The sequence below is a fragment of the Petromyzon marinus genome, chromosome 46 (genome assembly GCF_048934315.1).
Source record: "Petromyzon marinus isolate PM22_M1 ecotype Great Lakes invasive population chromosome 46, UKy_Petmar_22M1.pri1.0, whole genome shotgun sequence".
NCBI lineage: Eukaryota > Metazoa > Chordata > Hyperoartia > Petromyzontiformes > Petromyzontidae > Petromyzon > Petromyzon marinus.
The window spans coordinates 11459159-11482678 of NC_133712.1; the positions used below are offsets into that span (position 1 = coordinate 11459159).

The 23520-nt window shown below is 46.4% G+C and overlaps 1 protein-coding gene across 5 annotated transcripts in view; it reads left to right on the plus strand.

The window, feature by feature from the left end:
• Nucleotides 1-23520, plus strand: part of LOC116952250 (uncharacterized) — a 285282-nt gene that overhangs the window by 199951 nt on the left and 61811 nt on the right. For all 5 annotated transcript variants that reach the window (XM_076074171.1, XM_032971438.2, XM_076074168.1 and 2 more), the window contains 2 exons: nt 770-827; nt 1349-1435. In XM_076074171.1, the coding sequence (XP_075930286.1) occupies nt 770-827; nt 1349-1435 (145 nt within the window). The remainder of the gene's footprint in view (nt 1-769; nt 828-1348; nt 1436-23520) is intronic.

Here is a 23520-nt window from a genome sequence, read left to right on the forward strand (position 1 = left end):
TGCGAACTCCAAATACCGTATGCAGGCGTCAGAGTTGGGATCGAACCCCCGACCTCCTGTATACCAGGACAGGAAGATAACATCAGAAGCGGTATCGATAGATAGGACTCACTTGCTTCAAGCTGATTTGGACCAGCTGCCAGTCCTTGCACATGCGATGCCTTCTTGGGCTTTCCGCTGGTTCGACTTCGTCATAAATGTCACCGTTGCATCTGTGACCGGTCTCCTCGCAGTCGAGAGCTTGGTTCGAGGGTGCATTGGCAGCAAAAGAGCGGGCCGATGCGAACGCTGTCCGCAAGAGGTCACGCGTTTGGCGCAACAATCCTTCGCCGAGACCGTGCGCGACGAGTGAATGTGCGGAGCAGGGCGACCGCCCGGTCCTCCCGCGGTCCCTGTTGGAGACCGTGCGCACGAAACGAACCCCGTCGAGCGAGCCGAAACGGAATGTGCCAAACGTGCCCGGTGTTTCTTGGACAACCTCGCGCAACACCCCCCTGTAAACAGATTGGAATGGCCCGTTGTGACGCATTGTATCTACTGCTGTGCACGTGCGTGTGTGTGTGTGTGGCTGTTCGTGAGGTGTTTGCTCACAGCACTTGTCCCAACAGTCTGTCAAGGCTACACGGGGGATCTTTGTCCGTGTCTTTGTCTGTCCGGCTGTAATTTCAGATCTTGCAAGCACAGCATGTTATACTTTCACAAAAAATGGAAGATTTTTTGTTTTATTCTTCGCTAATAATATTCTCTGATTTTTATGTGTTGGCCGCAGTTATATGAGCATTATTGAAGCTCTTCCAACCTACGGAATTCACTACTACAATGTAAAAGTGAGTCACTTTGTTATTTCAGTCGTTAAAATGTCATGTATTTAGTCTCATCGGCACACATCCGCAGTGACGAAATGTTCCCTCACCTGGTATGCAGACGGTCGTGGGTTTAATCCCGAACCTGACATCTGTATATTTGGAGTTTGTATGTCTCTCCCAGTGGTCGCGTGGATTTGTCTCCGGGTCCTCCGGTTTTCCCTCCACATTTAGAATCGACGTCACCACGCGTTTAGAGTCTTTGGATGCTATAAATGTCCACGTGGTGATGAGCCACTTCATTAAGCTACCATTTGTGGCCAGGTCGCGTCTGAAGAAGAGCTATATAGTTTGGTGGGCCTTACCTGGTGTGGTATGTAAACATTACTACTGGGGAGACAAAGGCTGTGGTGTTGGCCACCCATGCACCTTGTGTAACGTGTTGGCTTTAATAGGTGCTCGCTAACAGCACTTGCCCCACGAGTCGGTTGAAGCTATATGGGGCATTCTTTGTATTTGCCTTTGTGCATGAATCTGCTGTGTAGGACAAGCAGGGAATCCCATGGTGGCTCGGTCTGAGCTGGAAGGGCATCTTTCAATACGACTACCAAGACAGAGTTCAGCCAAGAAAGGTACAATCCGCCCATTCATTCATTCTTTCAAATCAGAGAGCCGTGTGTGTGTGTGTGTTTCATTATATGTTGAGAATGTTACATTTGAAAAGTGATCAGTCTGAATGACCTGAAGGTGCAGCCCTGCATTGATTACTTATTTGACCCACTTTTGATGGGACGACGGGCTGAGCTGATCCGCCCGGGGGGACGTGAACTTCGTGACCTTGCGATGGCGAGGGCGGTTGCTCTAACCCTGAGGTCGGCAACCTGCGGGCTCCAGAGCCGCGTGCGGTGGCTCTTTTAAGGAGCGCTTCGTGACATTTATTTATTCAGGACCACCATTTTGTATTCATGTTGCATTGCGGCTTTTGAAATGTTGAGGGGTTTTTTTACCGAATACGAAAAAAATGGCTCTTCTTATCGTGGTTATCGACTCTCTGCTCTCTCCACACAGTGCGAGCTGGCTGCTTTGGAAGGGGTTCATTTAATTGAGGGTTTATTTGATTCAGGGGAGTGGGGGGGGAAAAGTACAATTGCCCATGCTGGGAATGTGTGAGGAAGAAGTCTCCACCATCAGAATTTCTGATGTGGAGCGACCCATGGTGGCGAGATGTTAACTACCTCGCCTGGTATACAGGAGGTCGTGGATTCGATCTCGACCCTGATGCCTGCTTTACATTTGGAGTCTGCGTGTCTCTCTTTCCCCCCCCCGTGGTCGTGTGGATTTTTCGACGGGTCCTCCAGTTTTTCCCTCCACATTTAGAATCAACAACATACCTTTAGAGTATTTGGCTTCTATGTATTTACACTTGATGATAAGCCCACTTCGTTGAGCTATAATTTGTGATAGCCAGGTCACTTTTGAAAAGGAGCTACATAGCTCAGTTGGCCTCACCTGGCAAAATACAAAATAGTTCAACAGTTTTAGCTTACTAGACAAGTCGAGTGCCATTCACTCTCTCATTCCCGAACTAAATGTGTCCGTTGTTCATGCCGCTTCTCCAATGGTCACGTGCAATGCGCCGATAGCGCGTTGTCCGATCTGTTTTTTTTTTACCACCGCAATTGCAATTTAGCAAGAGCCTGGGAACGAGCAATCACGGCGCATTCACCGGTAAGAATGGAGGTGGGGGAAGTAATGGCTGAGACGAGACTAAATATAGCCAACTTCCCCCCTCCCCCCAATTATACACAACTGTACCCCAAGACATAATCATCCTAACGAGGCTGCTGCACATTGTCTTGAAGTGGGTCGGTCAAGGGCTGTGTTTTTATTTGGCTGCGGTAGGACCACGTGTGCCAGTGTTGGTGACAAATTTCCTCGCATCAGAGATGAGTGCGTTCACCGCAGGCGAGGCCAATTAGGAATTGTTTCACTACCAGCCGTACGTTGATTAACCACGCTTGGCTGCGTTCGGTGCGAAAGAAGTTCAGCATAATACGTACGTCAAGCTAGCTGTTGGACGGCGCTCGTCTCCCACCGGCATTCCTGAGCTTGTGGTGGAAATTCCACATTCTTGTGGCAGGGGGTCGATCTCTTAACAAGACAACGGTCGTCACCGACGCGATGGGGCATAGATTAAAATGCCTCGGAGGGCAGTTAAAAATGACGTGATTGACCCTTTCCCGTTCCGAGACGCCTGCAAGTTGCAGGGTGGGTGAACCTCGGGACGTGCGAGCGGTTAAGCGTTAATTTTATTTAGAGAGGCGTAGTAGCGCCGTTGTTTTTAAGGACGTTGTTACTCACCGCAGAGAACCGTAGCGAAACAAACACCGCACTCTACGATGGCTGGCGCCACAACTGTGCCGCACGACCTCCCACATGGCCTTGAGGGCGCCTCAGTACATCTCCAGGTCGGAAGACGGGAAGTTGTTTTATTATGACGTACGTGTACGTCATCGGAACAGGAAAGGGTTAATGATCTATAATTTGACATTGATAGTAACCACGCGTGTCCTTGACTATATTCGAAAAGGTTTTCCAGAGGCGTGAAGTCATATTTTTCATGTCATACGATTGAAACTATTCACCGCTCCCCCCACCGAGCGATTTAATTCGTCGTGATGATGCAATCGCACCCGCATTGGCCACAGAGGTCACTGGAACGCTTACATATAAATAAGAGACAAAGTTCCCCCGTATAGCCTTTAAGAGACTGCTGAGGCAAGTGCTGTTGGTGAGGAGCACCTGTGAAGGCCGACACGGCACACGAGGTGGTGAGTGGGCAACACCACGCCCGGCCGCCTTTTTCTCTCTCGTGGCGATGTTTTACACACCGCACCAGGTGCTCATTTGAGGCTGAGTCGACCTAGGGGAGGCCCAGGACCGGTTTAAATATTCGCCACTGGTGATGGCCGCGAGCTGAAACAGTGTACACGGTGGTGCTGGTGGGAGTAATGGTGATGATGATGATGCGGGGAGCGGTATTGTAGCGTTTAGCACGCTGCACTGCAAGCCTCCCCAGTTCAATTCCCGCTCACGGCCAACATCCGTGACGAATATCTGGACCGGTCCCGGAGCTTTCCTAGGTCGACTCAGCCTCAAATTAGTACCTGGTGCGATGTGCAAACAACGCCACTGGGGGGAGACAAAGGTGGCCGGGCATGGTGATGGCCACACAACTGTTGTCGTGTGTTGTTCCGGCCTTCATCGGTACTACTCGCTAACAGCACTTGCCCCAACAGTCTGTTAAGGCTATGGGGGGGGGGGGGGGGGGGGGGGGTCTTGTGTATTTTGGTGGCGGTCTGCAAAAACGTGTGAATAGCGCTTCGGGTTTATACCAGACGTCCTTAAGGAAGGCACTTGAATATCGCTTCCGTATCCTTAAGATAAAGTGTCTTCGGGTAAGGACGCACAAATGTCTGCAATGGCAAACCACGTGGCGCACGCGCACGCCTGTGACGTTGGCGTCAAATATCGAGTGAGAAAATGAAGCCCCGAGGATGAGATTTTAGGGTTTTTTTTTATTATTATTATTAAACCAAAACCGTCGACTCTGCGGATATTAAGTATGCTGCAGTGCTGCATTTCTCAAAACAGTATGATGTCGTCCATACTGGATGTCCTGGCCAAAATTCCACTTGAGATGATTATGGGGAAAACAATCTCTGCTCTGGCCAAACTCCGCCTACAGACGGCTAATCCTCAAGCATACTTGAGCTCCTATATCTGAAAGCATAAACATCGATTAGAAGGAGGCGCAAGCCACATTGGTAGGGTGGTAGCATTGCTGTCTCAGAGGGGGGTAAAATATCAAAGTGCCCTGGCTCTTAGCAGGCTGAGCATTTAATTCAGGCTAATGTCACATTGACTTTCATCCCGTTCAAAGTCAAGCCCCAGTGATTTCCTGCTTCGAATGAGCATTGACGCAGCGCTCGTCCATTTCTCGTATGCAGCCCTGAGCCAAGCGGTGGAAATTCCATTGTCATATGGTAGGGGCAAGTCTGTCCACGGGAACAACTTACCTTCTATTTTAGCAACTCCAGAGGAATGATGGGCAGAATTAACGCCAAAGCAGGATTTGAACTCGAAACCTTGCGATTGCGAGCCGCCCGCTCCCCCCTTCCAAGTTATCATTTGAGACCAAATTCCAAATCGATCAGAATATTTATTTGTATTTGAGGAGGATTCCAATGAGCTATAAAGCTCTTTTTCGCAGATGTCCAGTAGGAGCAGGTCAGAACGTTACAACAAACAGTAAAAAAAAGTATAAGAAACGTAAGCAAATCACGAAAAAAATATGTTTATCATACCAGGTAGGACCCACTGAGCTGTTAGCTTCTTTTTTAGAAGCGAACTGGCCACAAATGACAGCTCAATGAAGTGGCTTATCATGTGGAAATGTATAGCAGCCAAACAATCCAAACGCATGTTTCTAAATGCCTCCAGTTAGCTGGGTAATATGTGAACAAGCCCATCACCTGCGAGTTAAAAGTGCTACATCTTTTTTGTTGTTGTGCTGAATAGGCCATTCGAGAGATTGCTTTGGACAAAAAAAACCCTCGGTGAACTTTGCAAGAGTAGGTCACAATATCAGGTGACTTTTTTCCCCCTTTCAATTTGCCGCAAATTGTAATGGAGTCATAATATTCCAACCGGGAGAAAGGACGCTCGCCCTGAAGGATCAGCCTCGGGCTGGGACCGAGGGTCCAGCCTAATTATTCTTTATCGGAAGCGACAGGGCACGCTTAGACGTAATGTGCTCGTGTGTAACAAAAGATAATTAAAACGCCACGGTGCCCCCTACAGCTTCACCATTTCTGTCTCGCCTCACCCCCAAGCATTATTAATCATATGAACACATTCCTATAGCTTTGGGATTCCCACAATATGTTGGCGCACTGCGGTGGCTAAATGTTAACTTCCTCACCTGGTATGCAAGAGATCGTGGGTTCGATCCTGACCCTGACGCCCAGGGGCGGAGCCAGAATTTTCAGCCCGGGGTGACATTCAACAAATTTTTATTTCAAGAATGATTAGAGAGTCAGGCTGTTGAACTAGACGCCATCGGTTGGCGACACACTCTGACAATGCAGTTGCACGGAGTCCGCCAGACCGAGTGTCGTAAACTTATACGCAGAATGTTTCAGATTTTCGATTTTTTTTTCGGGGGTGACAATTGTCTACCCTGTCACCCCCCTGGCTCCGCCCCTGCTGACGCCTGCTGTATATTTGGAGTTTGCATGTTCTCCGGGTCCCCGGGTTTTTTCCTCCACATTTAGAATCAACACGCCTTCGGAGTATTTGACTGCTATTAATTTCCACACGTTGAGCGACTTCGTTGAGCTATCATTTGTGAGGGCCAAGTCGCTTCTGAAACAGAGCTGTGTAGCTCAGTCGGGCCTTAACTTGTTTAGTTTCAGATTGTTGTTCACACTGGGTCAGAAAGTCACCCCCATGAGTTTTGGGGCAAAAGTGCAATGGCCTGTAAATATGATAAATAACGGTGCCGCTAACCTGGTTTGGTGTGCTAGATAGCTTTAAGCTTCACATCCCTTGAATGTGTTACTTTGTGATTTGCATCTGCCCCGTGTTGTGATGAATGGGAGAAGCATTTGCCACGCACGCTCGTGTAATATTTCTCAGGCTTCTGCCATGCGGGCCGTGTCATTTTATTTTCGTTGGCGCACATTCCACGACGCCGTTGTGGCCACCAAGCCAATCCATCATCCATGCCGAGTTGTACATATTTCAGGAGTACTCTGTATTCATTTGTCTTTTGGACCCCCACAGGGTATTTCCACTGCCTCTTCATAATACCTTGATGCTAAGGCAGTCCCTCATTTGGATGTAAAACCCGGTGACGTCTAATTAAACCGTCTGGATAGATGGGTAGACGATTTATCGCATCAAGCAAATTATTTGGTGACTGGAAAGCCGCCGTTGGCAGTGCTGCACACAAGCACAATCAACAAGGTAGCCCAGCAAAGTGGCTTATCATGTGAAAATTCATCGTAAGCAAAATTATCTAAACACGTGATTTGGAGGGAACACAACGGAGGATCCGGAAAAGAATCCACGCTACCACGGGGAGAACGTGCAAACTCCAAATTGACAAGCGTCAGGGTCAGTCTCGATCGATCCCACAACCTCCTGTATACCAGGCGAGAGAGTTAATATCTCGCCACCGCAACACAATGTGTGCCCAGCAAACTCATGAACGCAAACTGCTTAGTCCTTCTGTGTCATTAGCCAGGACAATAATGATTCATCTCCCCCTCCACAAAACTCTACAATAGCTGTCCGAACACATAGTTTACATTACATGGCTTAAGGAATACCGTGGCTCTCCTGCGTAGGATTTTGCGGTTGCGCCGCATAGGGCTTCCGACATATTTTCCAGTTGTTGCCGCGATGTTGCTTGGGCGTGATGTCCGACGATCTGCTCCGCGTGCCCGGGACCTTGAGTTTGCGCAAAGCCGTTTATCGGGAGCTGGAGCTCTCCGGGAAGGCGGCACGGCTCGCGGACGTGAGAACAACGCGAGTTCAAATCCCAAGCAAGGTTGGCTTCAGCCATTCATTTCCCACGGCTGAATGAACAAAAAATAAGCGCATGATGGAATCCTGTAAGGTCCATAATGTGTGCGGAAACAGAGGTGGACAACTACAAGCCTCTTGGCCCATGCAAAGTCTGCATTGCGATTCGTTTTTGTCCTTTATTTTAAAAAAAATCCAGGGGAACCATTGCCTCACTTTGTAATGAAGACCGGAGACCCATGTTTATATTGTCAGCCTGTACTGCATTTCATAACACTGGCCGTGCATTGTGGTTCACGCACGTGCCACCCAGCACTTGCGAGGCGAAGGTTGTTGGGTGACGCACACGCGGAGGGTTGTGAAACTCTCAAACCCGCTGGGCTGTAAAGATTGGGCAGGATGTAGGGGGCTTTGTTGAACCTACCTGTGTGGACGTTTGAGTGTTGTCATCCCCCCCCCCCCAACTCCATATGTACGGGTTTTCTCGAGGCACAGTTTCTCTAACACAGGACCCCGGATTTTATTGTCATGTACATATTTGCTGCCTCTGTGAGAAATCTTCTTCTTCTTGTCACATGGCAGCTGCTGTAGATGCAGAGCAGCGACAACGATTTCACATCCAGGTGGTCAAGCCAGATGACCGCGTCAGAAGTATTAATGGTCTATGTGGCCTCTGTGGATAGTGAGCATGCCTCCATGTATACAGCAGCCCGGTTCTCTCGTACGTCACACGGCCAGTGTGTGGCCACCCCCACCGTGGATCCCTCCCACTCGTCTATGCATCTCTCTCTCTCCCATCTAAGCGATCTCAAGCGTCTCGTAAACCACGTGACTTGTGTGCGTGGGTGTGGCCATCCCCACTCTGGATCCCTCCCACTCTCACCGACGCCCCTCCCTTTGAAAACAGACACCGCTCCGTGCAGCAGCAGCAGCAGCATCAAGGCACTTATGTAATAATAATTTACATTTATAATGCGCAATTCATCCGGGGATCTCAGTGCGCCCAAGCACTGGTCATACGCGGCAAGCGTAGGCCAGGCGAAACAGGCGAGTGTTTAGAGAAGACCTGAGCAGGGCACGTGACCTCGCCTGCCGAACCACCTTACTACGCAGCCCCTCCCTCCCCATCCTCATCTCTCCTGACCATTGTCCACTCCTTTTCCTCTTTATTTCCCATCCTTTCTCTCCTCCCCATTCTCACGTCCATCTTATATGTCCGTGCAGCGGGAGCCTTTAGCCCCTGCTTCCCTTCCCGTGCTGCGTGCCATGGGCTCAAAGTTTGTTCATGCACAGCTGAAGTGGACGCCATGAAGCTTGAAGCGAGCGCGGCTCGGCCACCTCCGATTAGCACGGTTGGCTACATACGGTGTGAAAGAAGTGCAGCATGCATACACATACAAGCGAGGCCTTGTGTCCTGTACCACCAGGTCGAGCTTCCCAATGCAGAGGGGAGGGCAAGGGCTGTTCGAACTGTGCTTACTGAAGGGGCTCAAGGTTTTAAAGGAGGTTTTTACATTCCTTGCTGGTATCAGTTATCGCACCTCACCGAGGGAGGCACGGAGGCTTTTTTATTTTGTGGTGTTTCCCACAATGGTGCCGTTTCCTCTTCCGCAGGGGCGCTAATTTGTAGCCTCACTATTGAGAAACCCTTTTGTTCAGAGATCAATGTGTTTAACAGGCTGAATGCTGTACATGCAGTACATAGGCTTCCCAATTCCTTATCTCCGCCTAACAATAGAAATACCTTTGATTTAAAGCTTTCGTGACTGCAGGGATTCATATTCTTGGTTCTTTCGGTAAAGTCACGTAGAAGGGAAACAATAAAATAATAAAAATATAAAACAATAAAATTATCACGACGTTTCGACTGCAACACAAGCAATCATCATCAGGTGTGAAAACCACAGAAATAAATAAATAAAAAATTGGCGCTTTTTTTACCGCCATTTTTTTCAAATTTTCTTGCTGTGGTTTTCACACCTGATGATGATTGCTTGTGTTGCAGTCGAAACGTCGTGAGAATTTTATTGTTTTATATTTTTATTATTTTATTGTTTCCCTCCTACGTGACTTTACCGAAAGAACCAAGAATAGAAATACCTTTAATGCTGGTAGGAACCTCCTGGTTACACCAGCCCACAGGGGATTATTGTGTCCGTCCGTCGTGTACTTTCCAAAACAATATTCTCCAGCTATCCCGATGATGTGGTTTTCGAGCTTGTGCCGCGGTGTTGTTTGACACGACCATGAAAACTGTTTGACACGGCCATGAAAAAAAGGACCAATGTTATCCCGTGGTGTTTATTTAAACAGTGGAAGCTCTCTCTCCGCTTGTTTCAACAATTTGTGTTCACGTGTGCAGTACGTTATATAATAACGCGTTTTTTCGCCGCTGCACGGACTATAAGCCAAATAGGTCAATGAGAGGTTGTGTTGAAGTGTCGGCGTCTAATCCGGATGGTCTGACAGCTGCTCACTCACTTACAGTGAAGTAGACTACTGTAATCTTACGTAATATTTATATATGTAAAAAAATGACAATCAATTAATTTGGTTTTGTAGGAAACTCCCTGAAATGTCTGTCTTTACCACTGCTGGTGGAAGGCTCTCCACTATAAAAGTGATCAAGCAGTATGGTACTGTGAAGAAAGGACCATTGCCCGAAAGACCACCTATTATATATTTCCTTTTAAGGCTACGGTGTTATTGACGAACGCGTTGAGTTTGTGCTTTGTTGTTTGTGCTTGTGGTGCACCCACTGCCAACGGAGCATCACCGAATATATTTTTTACAATGTACAAAAGAAGAGTATTAATAACTCAAACTACAATTTTTCAAAAGTCAACGTATCTCATCTCCGCTGATCTTTCCGAAGCAACGATGGAAATTCCACAATCTCTTAGCGAAGGTTCATTCTGTCCATAAAATGAGCACTGTTGGTGCTCCATAAAGTTAAATCTATTTTATTCACCCTAGGGGGGGTAAGGCGGGTTGATGGGCTGACTGAGCTCTGACCAGGATGTGAACTCGCAACCTTCTCACTGGGAGCCAATCGCTCTCACCAGCAGTGCCACCTGCCTGTGTTAAACACGTAATTGGAAAGCTATTTTTGTTCATTACATTAATTAAAAATATTGATCGCAAATATCCCTATGACCAAATCACCTGAAAGACACCTACGCTCGTCAGCCCTCCGATGATAAACAGGACTGAGCCTGGACATTGCTTGGATGGGCAACTATCAGGCAAAAAAGAGGCATAGGAAGGCAGGGTTTTCAGGGTTGTAGGTAGCAAAGTATAGCAAATTGGCATCGTTGTACTCGTGCTGACCCCAATGTAGTGAAGAACTGGGGTCATTAACCCTTCCCCGTACGTGTACGTCATCGGAACGGAAACGTAAGGAAAACTAAAATAAAACAACTTTATCGGTACAGAGGCTCTCACAAGGCCATGCGGGAGGGCGTGTGACACAGTTTGGCGTCAGCTGTCAGAGTGCGGAAGTGTCGCTAGAGTTCTCTGCGGTCAGTACAATGTCTTTATTAACAATTGCGCTACTACGCCTCCATAAATAACATTAACACCGAGCCACTTGCACGTTCTTAGATTCAGTGGTGAACGGGACACCCACTCTGCAACTTGCAGTCGTCTTGGAACGGGAAAGGGTTAATACGGTGAGGGCCATCTGCTAGCAGTGAATCGACAAATTGGCTGTAATTTTGATTTAATGCTTTCGTGACTGCAGGGATTAATATTCTTGGTTCTTTCGGTAAAGTCACGTAGAAGGAAAACAATAACATAATAAAAATATAAAACAATAAAATTCTCACGACGTTTCGACTGCAAAACAAGCAATCATCATCAAGCAATCATCATCAGGTGATGATGATTGCTTGTGTTGCAGTCGAAACGTCGTGAGAATTTTATTGTTTTATATTTTTATTGTTTCCCTTCTACGTGACTTTACCGAAAGAACCAAGACTATAAATTGGCTGTAGGTGTACATTGATAATCTACTTTGCGCTGTATAATTATTTGATCTCCATTAACAGCAACCCCTACCACACCGAGGCACTCTTGACATCACCCCAACTATTGCACGAAGATTGGGTGTCCAGATAACTATTGACGAGCATTGTGCGGCCGTGACCTCTTCCTCTCGAGAGAATCCCATTCTAATTTCCCAGAATTCTCACCGTCCCCCCCGCCCGCCCCCCCCCCCCCGCTCGCCCCCCCCCCCCCCCCCCCGCTCGGATTATCATTGAAAGAGAAACGGCAAAGTGCTTTCCGTTTCTCATTTCTCACTCTCGAAAAACTTTTCGACCGCCCCTTGTATACGTTTCAAGAGTCACGGCGAGTGCTTCCGATCCCTCCGCTGGCCAAGCGGAGGGATCGATGGGGCAGCCCGGCGCAGGCGAGGAGGCGGCGGCGGCGGCAGGAAGCCGCGTGTCCGGTGGCTGACGCAAACATTTTCTTGAATTTCGTCGTCCTAATTTGACTCTCCGGCGTACCGCGGCGCACACTGCGACACGCGCGATGCTGAACCGTCAACTGCAGCCGTGCCATGGTACAGATTACGACGACGACAGTAACAAGAAACTCCCAACACATTTGTCAATAACGCTGTGGTCTCAAAAGTAACCTTTTTTAAAATTTGATTTTACTAGGTAAGGCCCACTGAGCTATATTAGCTCTTTTTCAGAAGTTACCTGGCCACAAATGACCGCTCAACGAAGTGGTTTATCACGTGGAACATTGTAGCAGCCAAATACTCGAAACGTGTAATTCTAAATGTGGAGAGAAAAACCGGAGGATCCGGAAAAGAATCCACGTGACCAGGGGGAGAGAGACACAAAAACTCCAAATGTACAGCAAGTGTCAGGATCGGGATCGAAGCCAAACAGAAGTATATAACACGCGACGTTTTGGGCAGTGGGCCTTCTTCATAGCACGTTACGTGCTATGAAAGGAGTCACCTATTATTTATATTTTTCTCGACGATTTGCGTGCCACGTGGCTCAGGAGAAATTGCCATTAATGACGCAGCCAGACTAAACAAACATAATTTCCCAAAACAAAGTCAGGTCCACCTTGTAAACAAACCCTGGCAGCCTACTGCAGCTAATATATTTTAAATATATATATTTTTTAAAAATCATTTTGACTTCATTACACATACTACACAAACACATCCACCAGTTTAGGACATAATGCAGGCATTATGTGTGGTCGTGTAGCTTTAATGGCGACGAAATAAATACATACGAATCCATTCCATGACCCCACACGCAAGGCTTTTTGTGTTTGTTACACGATTGCCTTTCGTAGTGACCAGGTCCAGCGGAGGGCTCTTGCAGCTCACAACCGGAAGCCTAGCCGCATCGTGTTTCAGGAGCACAACTCTGTTGATTGAGCCTAGCATGATAATCGGAGGTGCGGGGGGAGGAGAACAAACTAAACACAAACGGCAGTTGTAAAGAAATTTGTTTTCAATGTAGTATAGTGGTGTATAGTGTAGTATTAATCATAATTCAAATTTATAATGCACATTTCATCCTAGGATCCCAATGCGCAATGCATGAAACGCAGTAACCAAGAATAAAATCGGGGCAACCTACCAAACTCAAGAGCGAAGGCCCAGTTTAAAGAGATGGGTTTTCAAAGCAGACTTAAATACATCTACCGACTCTGATTGTCTGATTTCAAGTGGTAAAGCGTTCCATAGCTTGGGTGGCACGCTAACAAAAGCACGTGCGGTTATGAAAGAAGTTCAACATACGTACACTGTGGTAGGCAAGCCGCAAATATGGGCCTTTAAAAGCCACATCTTGAAGCCGGACAAACATTGTTTGCATCTTGTTCTCAAAACAGCCTGATTGCTCCTGCGTACAAATGTACAACAACCTCATTTCGCACGCGCACATACGTACAATAAGCATGCAATTATATTCGCGAAAATGTTTTTCCTTGAGACACGGGCTGTGTGAGACACGGGCTGTGTGTGAGACACGGGCTGTGTGTGAGACACGGGTTGTGTGTGAGACACGGGCTGTATGAGACACGGGCTGTGTGTGAGACACGGGCTGTGTGTGAGACACGGGCTGTGTGCGAGACACGGGCTGTGTGTGTGACACGGGCTGTGTGAGAGACATGGGCTGTATGAGACGCTGGCTGTGTGAGACACGGGCTGTGTGTGAGACACGGGCTGTGTGAGACACGGGTTGTGTGTGAGACACGGGCTGTGTGAGACACGGGTTGTGTGTGAGACACGGGCTGTATGAGACACGGGCTGTGTGTGAGACACGGACTGTGTGAGACACGGGCTGTGTGAGAGACACGGGTTGTGTGTGAGACACGGGCTGTGTGTGAGACACGGGTTGTGTGTGAGACACGGGTTGTGTGTGAGACACGGGCTGTGTATGAGACACGGGCTGTGTGTGAGACACGGGTTGTGTGTGAGACACGGGCTGTGTATGAGACACGGGTTGTGTGTGAGACACGGGCTGTGTATGAGACACGGGCTGTGTGTGACACACGGGTTGTGTGTGAGACACGGGTTGTGTGTGAGACACGGGTTGTGTGTGAGACACGGGCTGTGTGAGACACGGGCTGTATGAGACACGGGCTGTGTATGAGACACGGGCTGTGTGAGACACGGGTTGTGTGTGTGACACGGGTTGTGTGTGAGACACGGGCTGTGTGTGTGACACGGGCTGTGTGTGAGACACGGGTTGTGTGTGTGACACGGGTTGTGTGTGAGACACGGGCTGTGTGTGAGACACGGGCTGTGTGTGAGACACGGGTTGTGTGTGTGACACGGGTTGTGTGTGTGACACGGGCTGTGTATGAGACACGGGCTGTGTGTGAGACACGGGTTGTGTGTGAGACACGGGTTGTGTGTGTGACACGGGTTGTGTGTGAGACACGGGTTGTGTGTGAGACACGGGCTGTGTGTGAGACACGGGTTGTGTGTGAGACACGGGCTGTGTGTGAGACACGGGTTGTGTGTGTGACACGGGCTGTGTGTAAGACACGGGTTGTGTGTGAGACACGGGTTGTGTGTGAGACCCGACCGCCAAAAGAGTGCAACCTAGGCCTGTAAGTGCCGAGTAGTAATTGGAGATCAGATGATCTTAAGGACCTTGATGCAATAAATAAATGTATTAATTCCTGCAAGTAATGTCGTGTGTGTACGTTGAGCCTATTTTGCATTATACTTAGCCAATGGTGCTTCATAGGAGGTGCGGCGGAAGGACAACAAACTGAACACAAAAAACCAGTTCTAAAGAAATTAGTTTTTCAATCTAGACAATTTAAAAGTCCACGGCTCCAGTGGTTAGTCGGTTAGTGAACCTGGCCCCTGCCACCGGAATGTGAAATTCCCACCATTAACTTTAAAGCCCGCCGGTGGATATAACAGCCGCGTTGCGCTCGTTTTGAGCGTCTTAAAACTCCCATTATAATCGACCAGACGCACCCGCGTGTAGATTCTCCAGGCTTATTAATGCGCGGAGGGGGAACGGTGGCCGTGTGGATTGCTTGTCAGCGCAGTGGAATGTTTTGGCTCGCCTAATGTACGCGGCAAACGCGCCCACGAGGATTGCGTTTTTATCTCGGGTGGGGTGGCCGCTCGCTTGTGTGTGGGCGTTGCCTCGCGCGCTTGAATGAATCACTCGGGAACAAACTTATAGCTTGGGAAGAACGGCTGCAAAGAACACGCACGCAAAAATGAGTGGCGTGGCGTTATTTTCGCCTCCGCCCCCGCCTCTGTCTATAGATATCATTACTTTTATTTTTACGGTCATCAGCTCTTGCGAGAGAGGGCGTATGTGTCATCGAGAGGACAGACGGTCTCGGCTTCGTACGCCAACATTCGCGAGTGACTCCATGCGTTCCTACTAGACGTGTGTGGATAAAAGAGCTTCATAGCTCATCGGATTCCTCGAGTCTAAATTAAGATTCTGATTCCGACCTAGACCCCACGCGTTATTTTATTTTAATAGGTCTCAATGCCCCCTAAGTGTGGCAGTTTATATTTAAACGCCAGTGTGGATTTGCTGCGATTTATAAAAAAAAACAGTGCGATTGTCTTTTTGCCAATCTGTAGAACGTAAGAGAGTTTGCTTCAGGGCGCCACGGTGGCTACGAGATGTTAACTCCCTCGCCTGGTATACAGGAGGTCGTGGGATCGATCGAGATTGATCCTGACGCCTGTCAATTTGGAGTTTGCATGTTCTCCCAGTGGTCGCGTGGATTTTCCCTCCACTTTTAGTGCCACGCCTTTAGAATTTTTGGCCGCTACAAATGTCCACGCGATAAGCCACTTCGTTGAGCGAACATTTGTGGCCAGGTTGCTTCTGAAAAAGAGCAATAACTCAGTGGAACTTACCTGGTAAGATAATAATAAAATATATAAATATTTATTTTATTGCTTCCCTTCAACGTGACTTTACCGAAAGAGCTAAGAATATGAATTACTGCATTCACGAAAGCTTTAAATAAAAATTTTACCTGGTAAGATAAAAAAATTGTAAAAACATAAATAATAAGTAGTTTGTTTTAATCCTTTACAATTGGATGGTTCTACAAAGATAAAACGCTGGTCTATATTAACTCAACCCATCATCAATCTGTAACGTTATTGAGCAATATCAAGGACAGAGCTAAATGAAAGGAAGACCACGAAAGCTGACACCGTACACTGAAACAAATCAGTGATACCTCCCACACCTGCGATCTCGACCGTTAGAAACGCTGTTGACTCCCTCCTACGCCTCGCAGACTTTAATAGGCGCTCGCTAACCACTTCCCCCAACCCACTACGGACTTGTGTCAGATGAAGAGGGGTGTAGCTGCCTCGTTTCTGTTCCGTAATTTTGCGTGTTTGTCGAAAAGCGCCTGCTTTTAGAAGAGCCGAAGTGTATTCGTGCTCACCTCTCCAATGCGGCAGATAAAGCACGAGTGGATTTTCAGGCCGCATGAAGCAGGCTTGTATATATTTTTTGTTACATATATAGAGTGGCTCTCGGATTGCATTGATTCTTGTTGGCAGTGATGCCTTTGTGCTAAATCTAGCGTGCAGGAGTGGGAGGTGTGTGCAGGCTCTGTGCAAGCACGTACGTGCACGTGTAGGTATGCGTTGGGGAGCGGTGGTGTGGTGGTTGTTGGCACACTTCGCCTCGCCAACCCGTATATCTAAACTAATAACTTCAGAAATTACTCATTGGTTTTTGTCGGTAAAGTCACGTATGTAGGAATGCCGTAACATTACGTTAAAACAAATCAATCACGACGTTTCGACCGCAACACAAGCGATCTTCATCAGGCGAAAAGAAACAAATCTCGCCTGATGAAGGCCGCTTGTGTTGTGGCCGAAACGTCGTGAGAATATTATTGTGTTATTTTATTTTATCAATTTATTATTTTATTCTCATTCTACGTAACTTTACCGAAAGAACCAAAGAAGATGAATCATTGCAGTCACGAAAGCTTTAAATCTTTAATTCTTTATCAACTTCAGAAATGTTTATCCACTACACGAGGGCACTGCGAAATTTTGCGAGGTTATAATACCGGTTGTTTTTTTCGTAAAAGGAACCGTCCGTTGCGTTTCTGTGCTATTAGGTTTAAAGTTACCGTCTTTAAAAAAAAAATGTCGCCGCTACAACCTCCAGAATGTGATTCCTTGAACTCGGCACTGCTGTCCCACATTTTTTGAGTTTGAACGTCGAACTGTAAGCTGTGCTAATTATTAATCTCCATCAGACAGTGGCGCGTGGCCTGCCTGGGTGGTAGTTCCAGCGGCAACTCTCGTCAAGTGGACGAAGTCAAAAAGCGAGCTCTCTGTCCTGTGTGCAGTGCTACGCACTCGGTTTAAATGCCGTCTTTCGGGAACTGTTTCTCTACGCGTTTAGATGATGCAGTGCACCTTGCGTTTAAAACCTCAACACGTTTGTCAATAACACTGTGCCCTTAAAAAAATGGTTTATCATAGCGCCACAGTGGTGCGATGTTAACTACCTCGCCTGGTATATATAGGAGGTCATGGGTTCATGGAATTGTCTCCGGGTACTCCGGTTTGTCACTCCACATTTAGAGACATGCCTTTCGAGTATTTTGCTGCTATAAATTCCACGTGATGATAAGCCACTTTCGTTGAGCTATTATTTGTGGCCAGGTCGCTTCTTTAAAAAAGAGCTATCTAGCTCAGTGGGGCCTTACCCGGTAAAATAACAAAAGATTAGTTTAGTTTATATGCTAGACGATGTTTCGAGCAATGACTCTTCTTAACAGAGGTCAGAGAGGTAATGCGATTTTACTTTCTGTCCCTCGATATGTGTCGTGAAAAAGGGCCCATTGCACTTGAGAGAAAACTAAAATATATATTTTTTTACCAGGTAAGGCCCACTGGGCTATACAGCTCTTTTTTTCAGAAGCGACCTGGCCATCACAAATTATAGGCTCAACGAAGTGGCTCATCACGTGGAAATTTACAGCAGCCGAATACTCTAAACGCAAGTTTCTAAATGGGGAGGGGAAAACCAGAGGAGGAACCCGGATAAAGATCCACGACTGCAGTGTTATTATTGACCAATGTGTTGAGTTTATTTTATTTTAGTTACTTGTGCTTGCGCACCACTGCCAACGCAACAGCAGCAACGGAAGCGTCGCCAAAGAATTCGTGTCTAAAATCTGTGGGTTATAGAAATCCCTCGATGGAGAGGTGTGAAAATGTGACCTGTCAGCAGGACGATGGACTTTCTGGGTGAGTCAGGACAACATCACAATTGGCCGGTCAGCTCGAGTGCTATTAATATTGTGCCGCTGGGTTTTTCCATTTTTTCTCTCTCTCTGTCAAAATGGTGAGGGTGGTGGTCGTGTTAGTGATGGTGGCGGGGGTTTGGGGTAGGGTTCCAACTAAGAAGTTTCCTGTTTTGTGCTCTTTCTCACGTCACGCGAGGGGTGGGGTGGGGGTAACAGTCGGTGATGGGGGTAGAAACTGGTTCAACACGGCGGCGAGGCTCAGAATCTGCGACCAGCAATGTAAACACTCAACGACATGACACCCGCATGTTGTAGTGGTACCGAAGAAGTTACCCACACTGGCCCGTCGTCTCGCCCTCTTAACAGATGTTCCATTCATTGACCCGCGGTGACTTCTTACCCGAGTCTGCTGCGTACAATGCGGTATTTTACCAAGGCTCTGCTTAACGGCGATACAAAATCGATACGTGGATGATGATACTACGTCTCCGTCGTATATGTCTCTCCGCTTGAATATTAAAGTGGTTTTGCTTTTACACAATTCATTAGCCAACTACACGGCCTTATTTTGGGGGTGGCACAATTTAAGCGGTCTAATACTGTACAAGCAAATTCTGCACTGGCTTCGACACTCAACGTTTCATCAGCAGAGTCTGGCGAACTTGAACCCATGCTGGTGAACTCTCAGATGCTATCGGCACAAAGACTCTCTCTCTCTCTCTCGAAGATATGGGTCTTAATTCAACAGGACGCTTATCTAATACTTATAATTAAATCAGATGGTAGGAAAGTTGTTGACTTCCACTGTAGCACGGCAAACAGCTGTATGTTTTCTATTGGTTAAAGTGTGTGCACTGCATGTGTAGTGTGTATTGTGTGTGTATACTGTGTACTGTGTGTGTACTGTGTATGTGGTGTGTACTGTGTGTGTACTGCGCGTGCTGTATGTCTAATTGCGATTTTTCTGACAGGTATTGCGATTTGATTTGCGATAAAAAATTAAAGTCAAGCTTCAGTGCAATATTCACTGTGTAATAGATTTAAATCATGTGATGTAGCGTTACCACATGATACCATCAAAATATGAACTGCTCTATATATTCTAATGCAAGGATGAGAACTTAAAAGATGATAATTTCTTCCAACATGTATTTATTTTAAAAATAATTGAAATAGAACAATCAAACATAGAACAATTGTTAAGTGAAATGAATGCATTTATAATAATAAAAAATAAAACAATTATAATAAGAAAGTAATAGGACTTTTCAAATCGCAAAAAATCGCAGCCTTTGCGATTTGCTAATCGCATTGTTTCAAATTGCGATTTCGATTTGAAATTGATTAATCGTTTAGCCATAGTATGTACTGTGTGTGTGTACTGCGTGTGTATTGTGTGTGTACTGTGTGTGTAGTGTGTACTGTGTGTGCTACTCAGCAAGCAGCTGTCTCCTCACGCGGTTTCACTTCGTGCATTCCTTTTTTGGAACGCATCTACTACAAAGTACCACATATAAAGCGAGGGAAACCTGTACTTGAAAATGTACTGTATTTGGCTGATACACATTCCCACGTGATAAGCCACTTCGTTGAACTATCATTTGTGGCCAGGTCGCTTCTGAAAATGAGCTACATAGCTCAGTGGACCCTTACGTGATAAAATAAAATAAAAATAGTTTCGTGTAAAACAAGTTTTAGTTTGTATCTATTGTTTTAACTCACGGAATACCTGATTACTGACAAGCATACTCAGTGGTGTTGGCTCTTTGTCTCTCAGAATTGTGCAGCGTCGCCAAAACATTTGATGGGCGGTTCAAAACCTCGGACGAATTTATTCATCGGCTCTTACCCTCACTACCTCCCCCCACCCACCCCCTTCCGAACAAATGACCACACCGCAGATTCACGTGAGCAGGTAGAGTGTGGGTTTACCTCCACCTGGCCATCGTGAAAAGGAAAATCAACCCCGCCTCTCCGCTTTCTCGTGAATCCTGTGCGTGAAACTGACCTATAACCTTTAACCTGAAGTCAGGCCAAAGGTCAAGTGTCTCCCTGTTGGAATTATCATGGAGGTGGGTGGGGGGGGTCATCACCAACTGTGGTTCTGAGCCAGTGGCGGAAATTCCATATTCCTATGGCAGGGCTGGGGTGGGGTCAGTTACTCTACATAGGATGACCACTGTTAACTTAACCGCAAATTAGTACTCATTTTATTGAGCCGAGAGGGACAATGACCTCAGCCGACCCTCGACTGCGATTTCAGCCGTGAGTCGAGGGCACCCAGAAAAAAAAAATAGCTCAACCCTGCCTGCTATTACACAATCAAAAGTCCATTCAACGTTTCCTGAGCAGAGTGATGCGGGGGCGTTGGGGGGGGGGGGGTCACTGAACTGCAGAGCGATGCACATGGAAGCAGAGCGACGTGTGGTTTTTTTCCCAAGTTCCCGATGCCAGGTTTTAACGTAAAAAGCGTGGTCAGCGGCTTTTGGCTACCCACCAAACAAAAGATGGATCGCCGCATCGCGCACTCTCTCAGTCGCGCTGCTTCTGCGGCCCTCTGAAACGCTTCTCCCTCCGGTGTTAGGAAGCCGCCAGGAGCTGCGCATGCTTAAATAATCCAGTTTGACAAACTCATGTATGTAGAACTGCTTTTTGTGTTTAGTTTGTTGTCCTTCCCCCCCCTGCACCTCCGATTAGCACGGTTGGCTCCGTACGGTGCAAGAGAAGTTCAACCTAAAGAACCAAAGCGTGTATATATATACATAGTTATTTATGAATGGCAGCCTTACTGGGTTTCAAGTTGTTTGTTCATGAAGGCTCTGCATTGGGATGTTTGTCCGTTCGGTTTGGTATATAACGTTATATCATCATGATTCTTGCTGTTGTGTGTGTGTGATCCCAATTGAGTAATTTGCGGGTTTTTTGGGCCAAATTTGGACCATGACCCTGGCACACAGACTGGTCTGCCCTTCCTAATGAGTGGCACAGTTGGCTACGTACTGTGCGAAAGAAGTTCAATACACATACGTGCATACAGTACATACGAGCGTGGGCTGGATGTAAAATGCACCCGATTTGTCATCAGCTGCGTCTGAGACGCACGCAGAAGTTGAATCGTCCACATAGTATCGAGATCTTCGTCGTCCGGAGGACCCTTTGAGTGGAACAGCACTTGCGTACTATGTTATGCTTGAGCTAATTTCAAGGAAATTTCCATACCCTTCGTCTTATCTTTGGAAACCTTAAATTTTATGCAGAATGCTTGATGCCTCTTTGTATGACCTTAAAAGCAAGGCTGCTGTATTTTGATTGTATCCACGACCAGATTTAGATTTAGGGCCAAGGGGGGAAGACGGTGGGGGGGGGGGGCAAATGGAACATTTGTCTAGGGCCCGAAACTATAGAGAGACCCACACACACACAATAGATCGTCCCTTATTTTTTGTAATATATCTAGAAAAATAATGTTGTTGATCAATTCCGTTGTGTTAATACAAACAATAAACACAATGTTACATTTATTTATGTATTGAATGCTGTTTTATGACCTTTATTGTAATTCCATTCTCCGGTTTTAATAGGGTGACATTAATTGACCCCTTATTGTATCGTGCCCAAAATGATTTATCCAATTTAAAAAAAACACAAACGTAATATTCATCTTTAAATCGAAATTTAAACGTAATATTGCTCAAATATACTGTTATCTGCACAGTATAAGCTGTTTAAATTACGAGTGGGGTTTTTGTAATTACTGTGTATGTGTTTCTTTCGATCTGATAGAACTTGGAATTATTGTCGGTTGCTGTACAAAAGGTAGTTTTGTACTAAATTGCAATCGTTATCCAGTTTGCCCCCGTTAAAAATGTTGAGCTTAAATATATATTCTCTGTGTGTATGTTCTCTCAACATGTGATAATACAATAATCTATTTAGAAGTAAAGAGATGACAACATAGATAAATTAGTCGTGTATTTATGGAATCTGACAGCTCATTCTGAGCGGCCCTGTTTTGGTTTGTTGGGCCACTTTGTTTTTAATGTTTTATAGGCTTAGAAAAAAATCCCACAATTACACAGCAAAATAAACAGAAACCTATTTCTTGTTACAACCCTAAAGAGGTGGATGACTCTTATACATGCTACATTCACTGTGTGCTCCACCAACCCCTGCCTACAATTGTATGGAATACATCACAATCAGAATCTATACTGGAGCTATTAGTTTCTTTTTCAGAAGCGACATGGCCACAAATGACAACTCAACGAAGTGGCTTATCACGTGGACATCTATAGCAGCCAAACAATCTACATTATCTAAACGCATGTTTTTAAATGGGGAGGGAAAACCGGAGGACCCGCAGAAAAAGTAACGTGACCACGGGGAGAGAGACATGCAGGCGTCAGGGTCGGGATCGTACCCCCAACCTCCTGCATACCTAGTGAGGAAGATTACATCTCGCTATCGTGGTGTCTGCATTACCACTACCACACAGGGTCACCAGCTGTCCTGGCTTTCCCAAGATCGTCCTTTTTTTAGGCTGCTGCTGTCTCGAGAAATATGTACGTTTTTCCCGGGACAATTAAAAACACAGTTTTTGTCAGTTGCATAAAAATCATACCACAGCCAACTCAAAATTATGCATTTCCATATACAGTCGTTCTCCCCTCTTCTAGTATTGTGATATATTCTTCTTCTGATGATGGTATGTCCCAGTTCTATACTATTCTTGTGTATGGCAATATTTTCAATACATAGTCTGATAGCCACGATGAGAGGGTTTCAGGACAGAGTTGGTGTAGTTTTGCTATTCCTCCTGTTGAAGGAGCACAGACCACAGCGGTTTACTGTTTGTCCTAGTGTTTTAGAGGTGGTAACTCTACCCCCATACCCGTCAAAAATCACAGTTGGTGTCCAAAATTGCCTCTCGAATCATACTTAAAACTGCATTTGAGCTGATGCAGAACTAATAAGAAAAAAACTGTTGACCGTATTCAAGTCAGTTTAACATGAAGGCTTTCGCGACCAATATAATTCGTTATATAGGTTTTTTTGGGTTAGATCGCGTAAATATAACCCGCCACCACCCGACACAGCTGGCAAAACGTTGTATTCAGATTGTAAATGTTGTGGATTTACTCTCCATCACCCCGGCATGTTCTGCTTACGTGACAAACCTTACCAATTGGCTGTGTCGGGTGGTGGCGGGTTTAACGACACATTTATATTTATGCGATCTAACCCAAAAAAAAACCTGTATTATGTATTCAAGTAAAAATTTATAAACCGTAGAAAAGTGCATCCTTACAGGATGACATCATTGTCTTTGTACTGTTCGCTTTTGGCGTTCCCTGGTCTGACACTG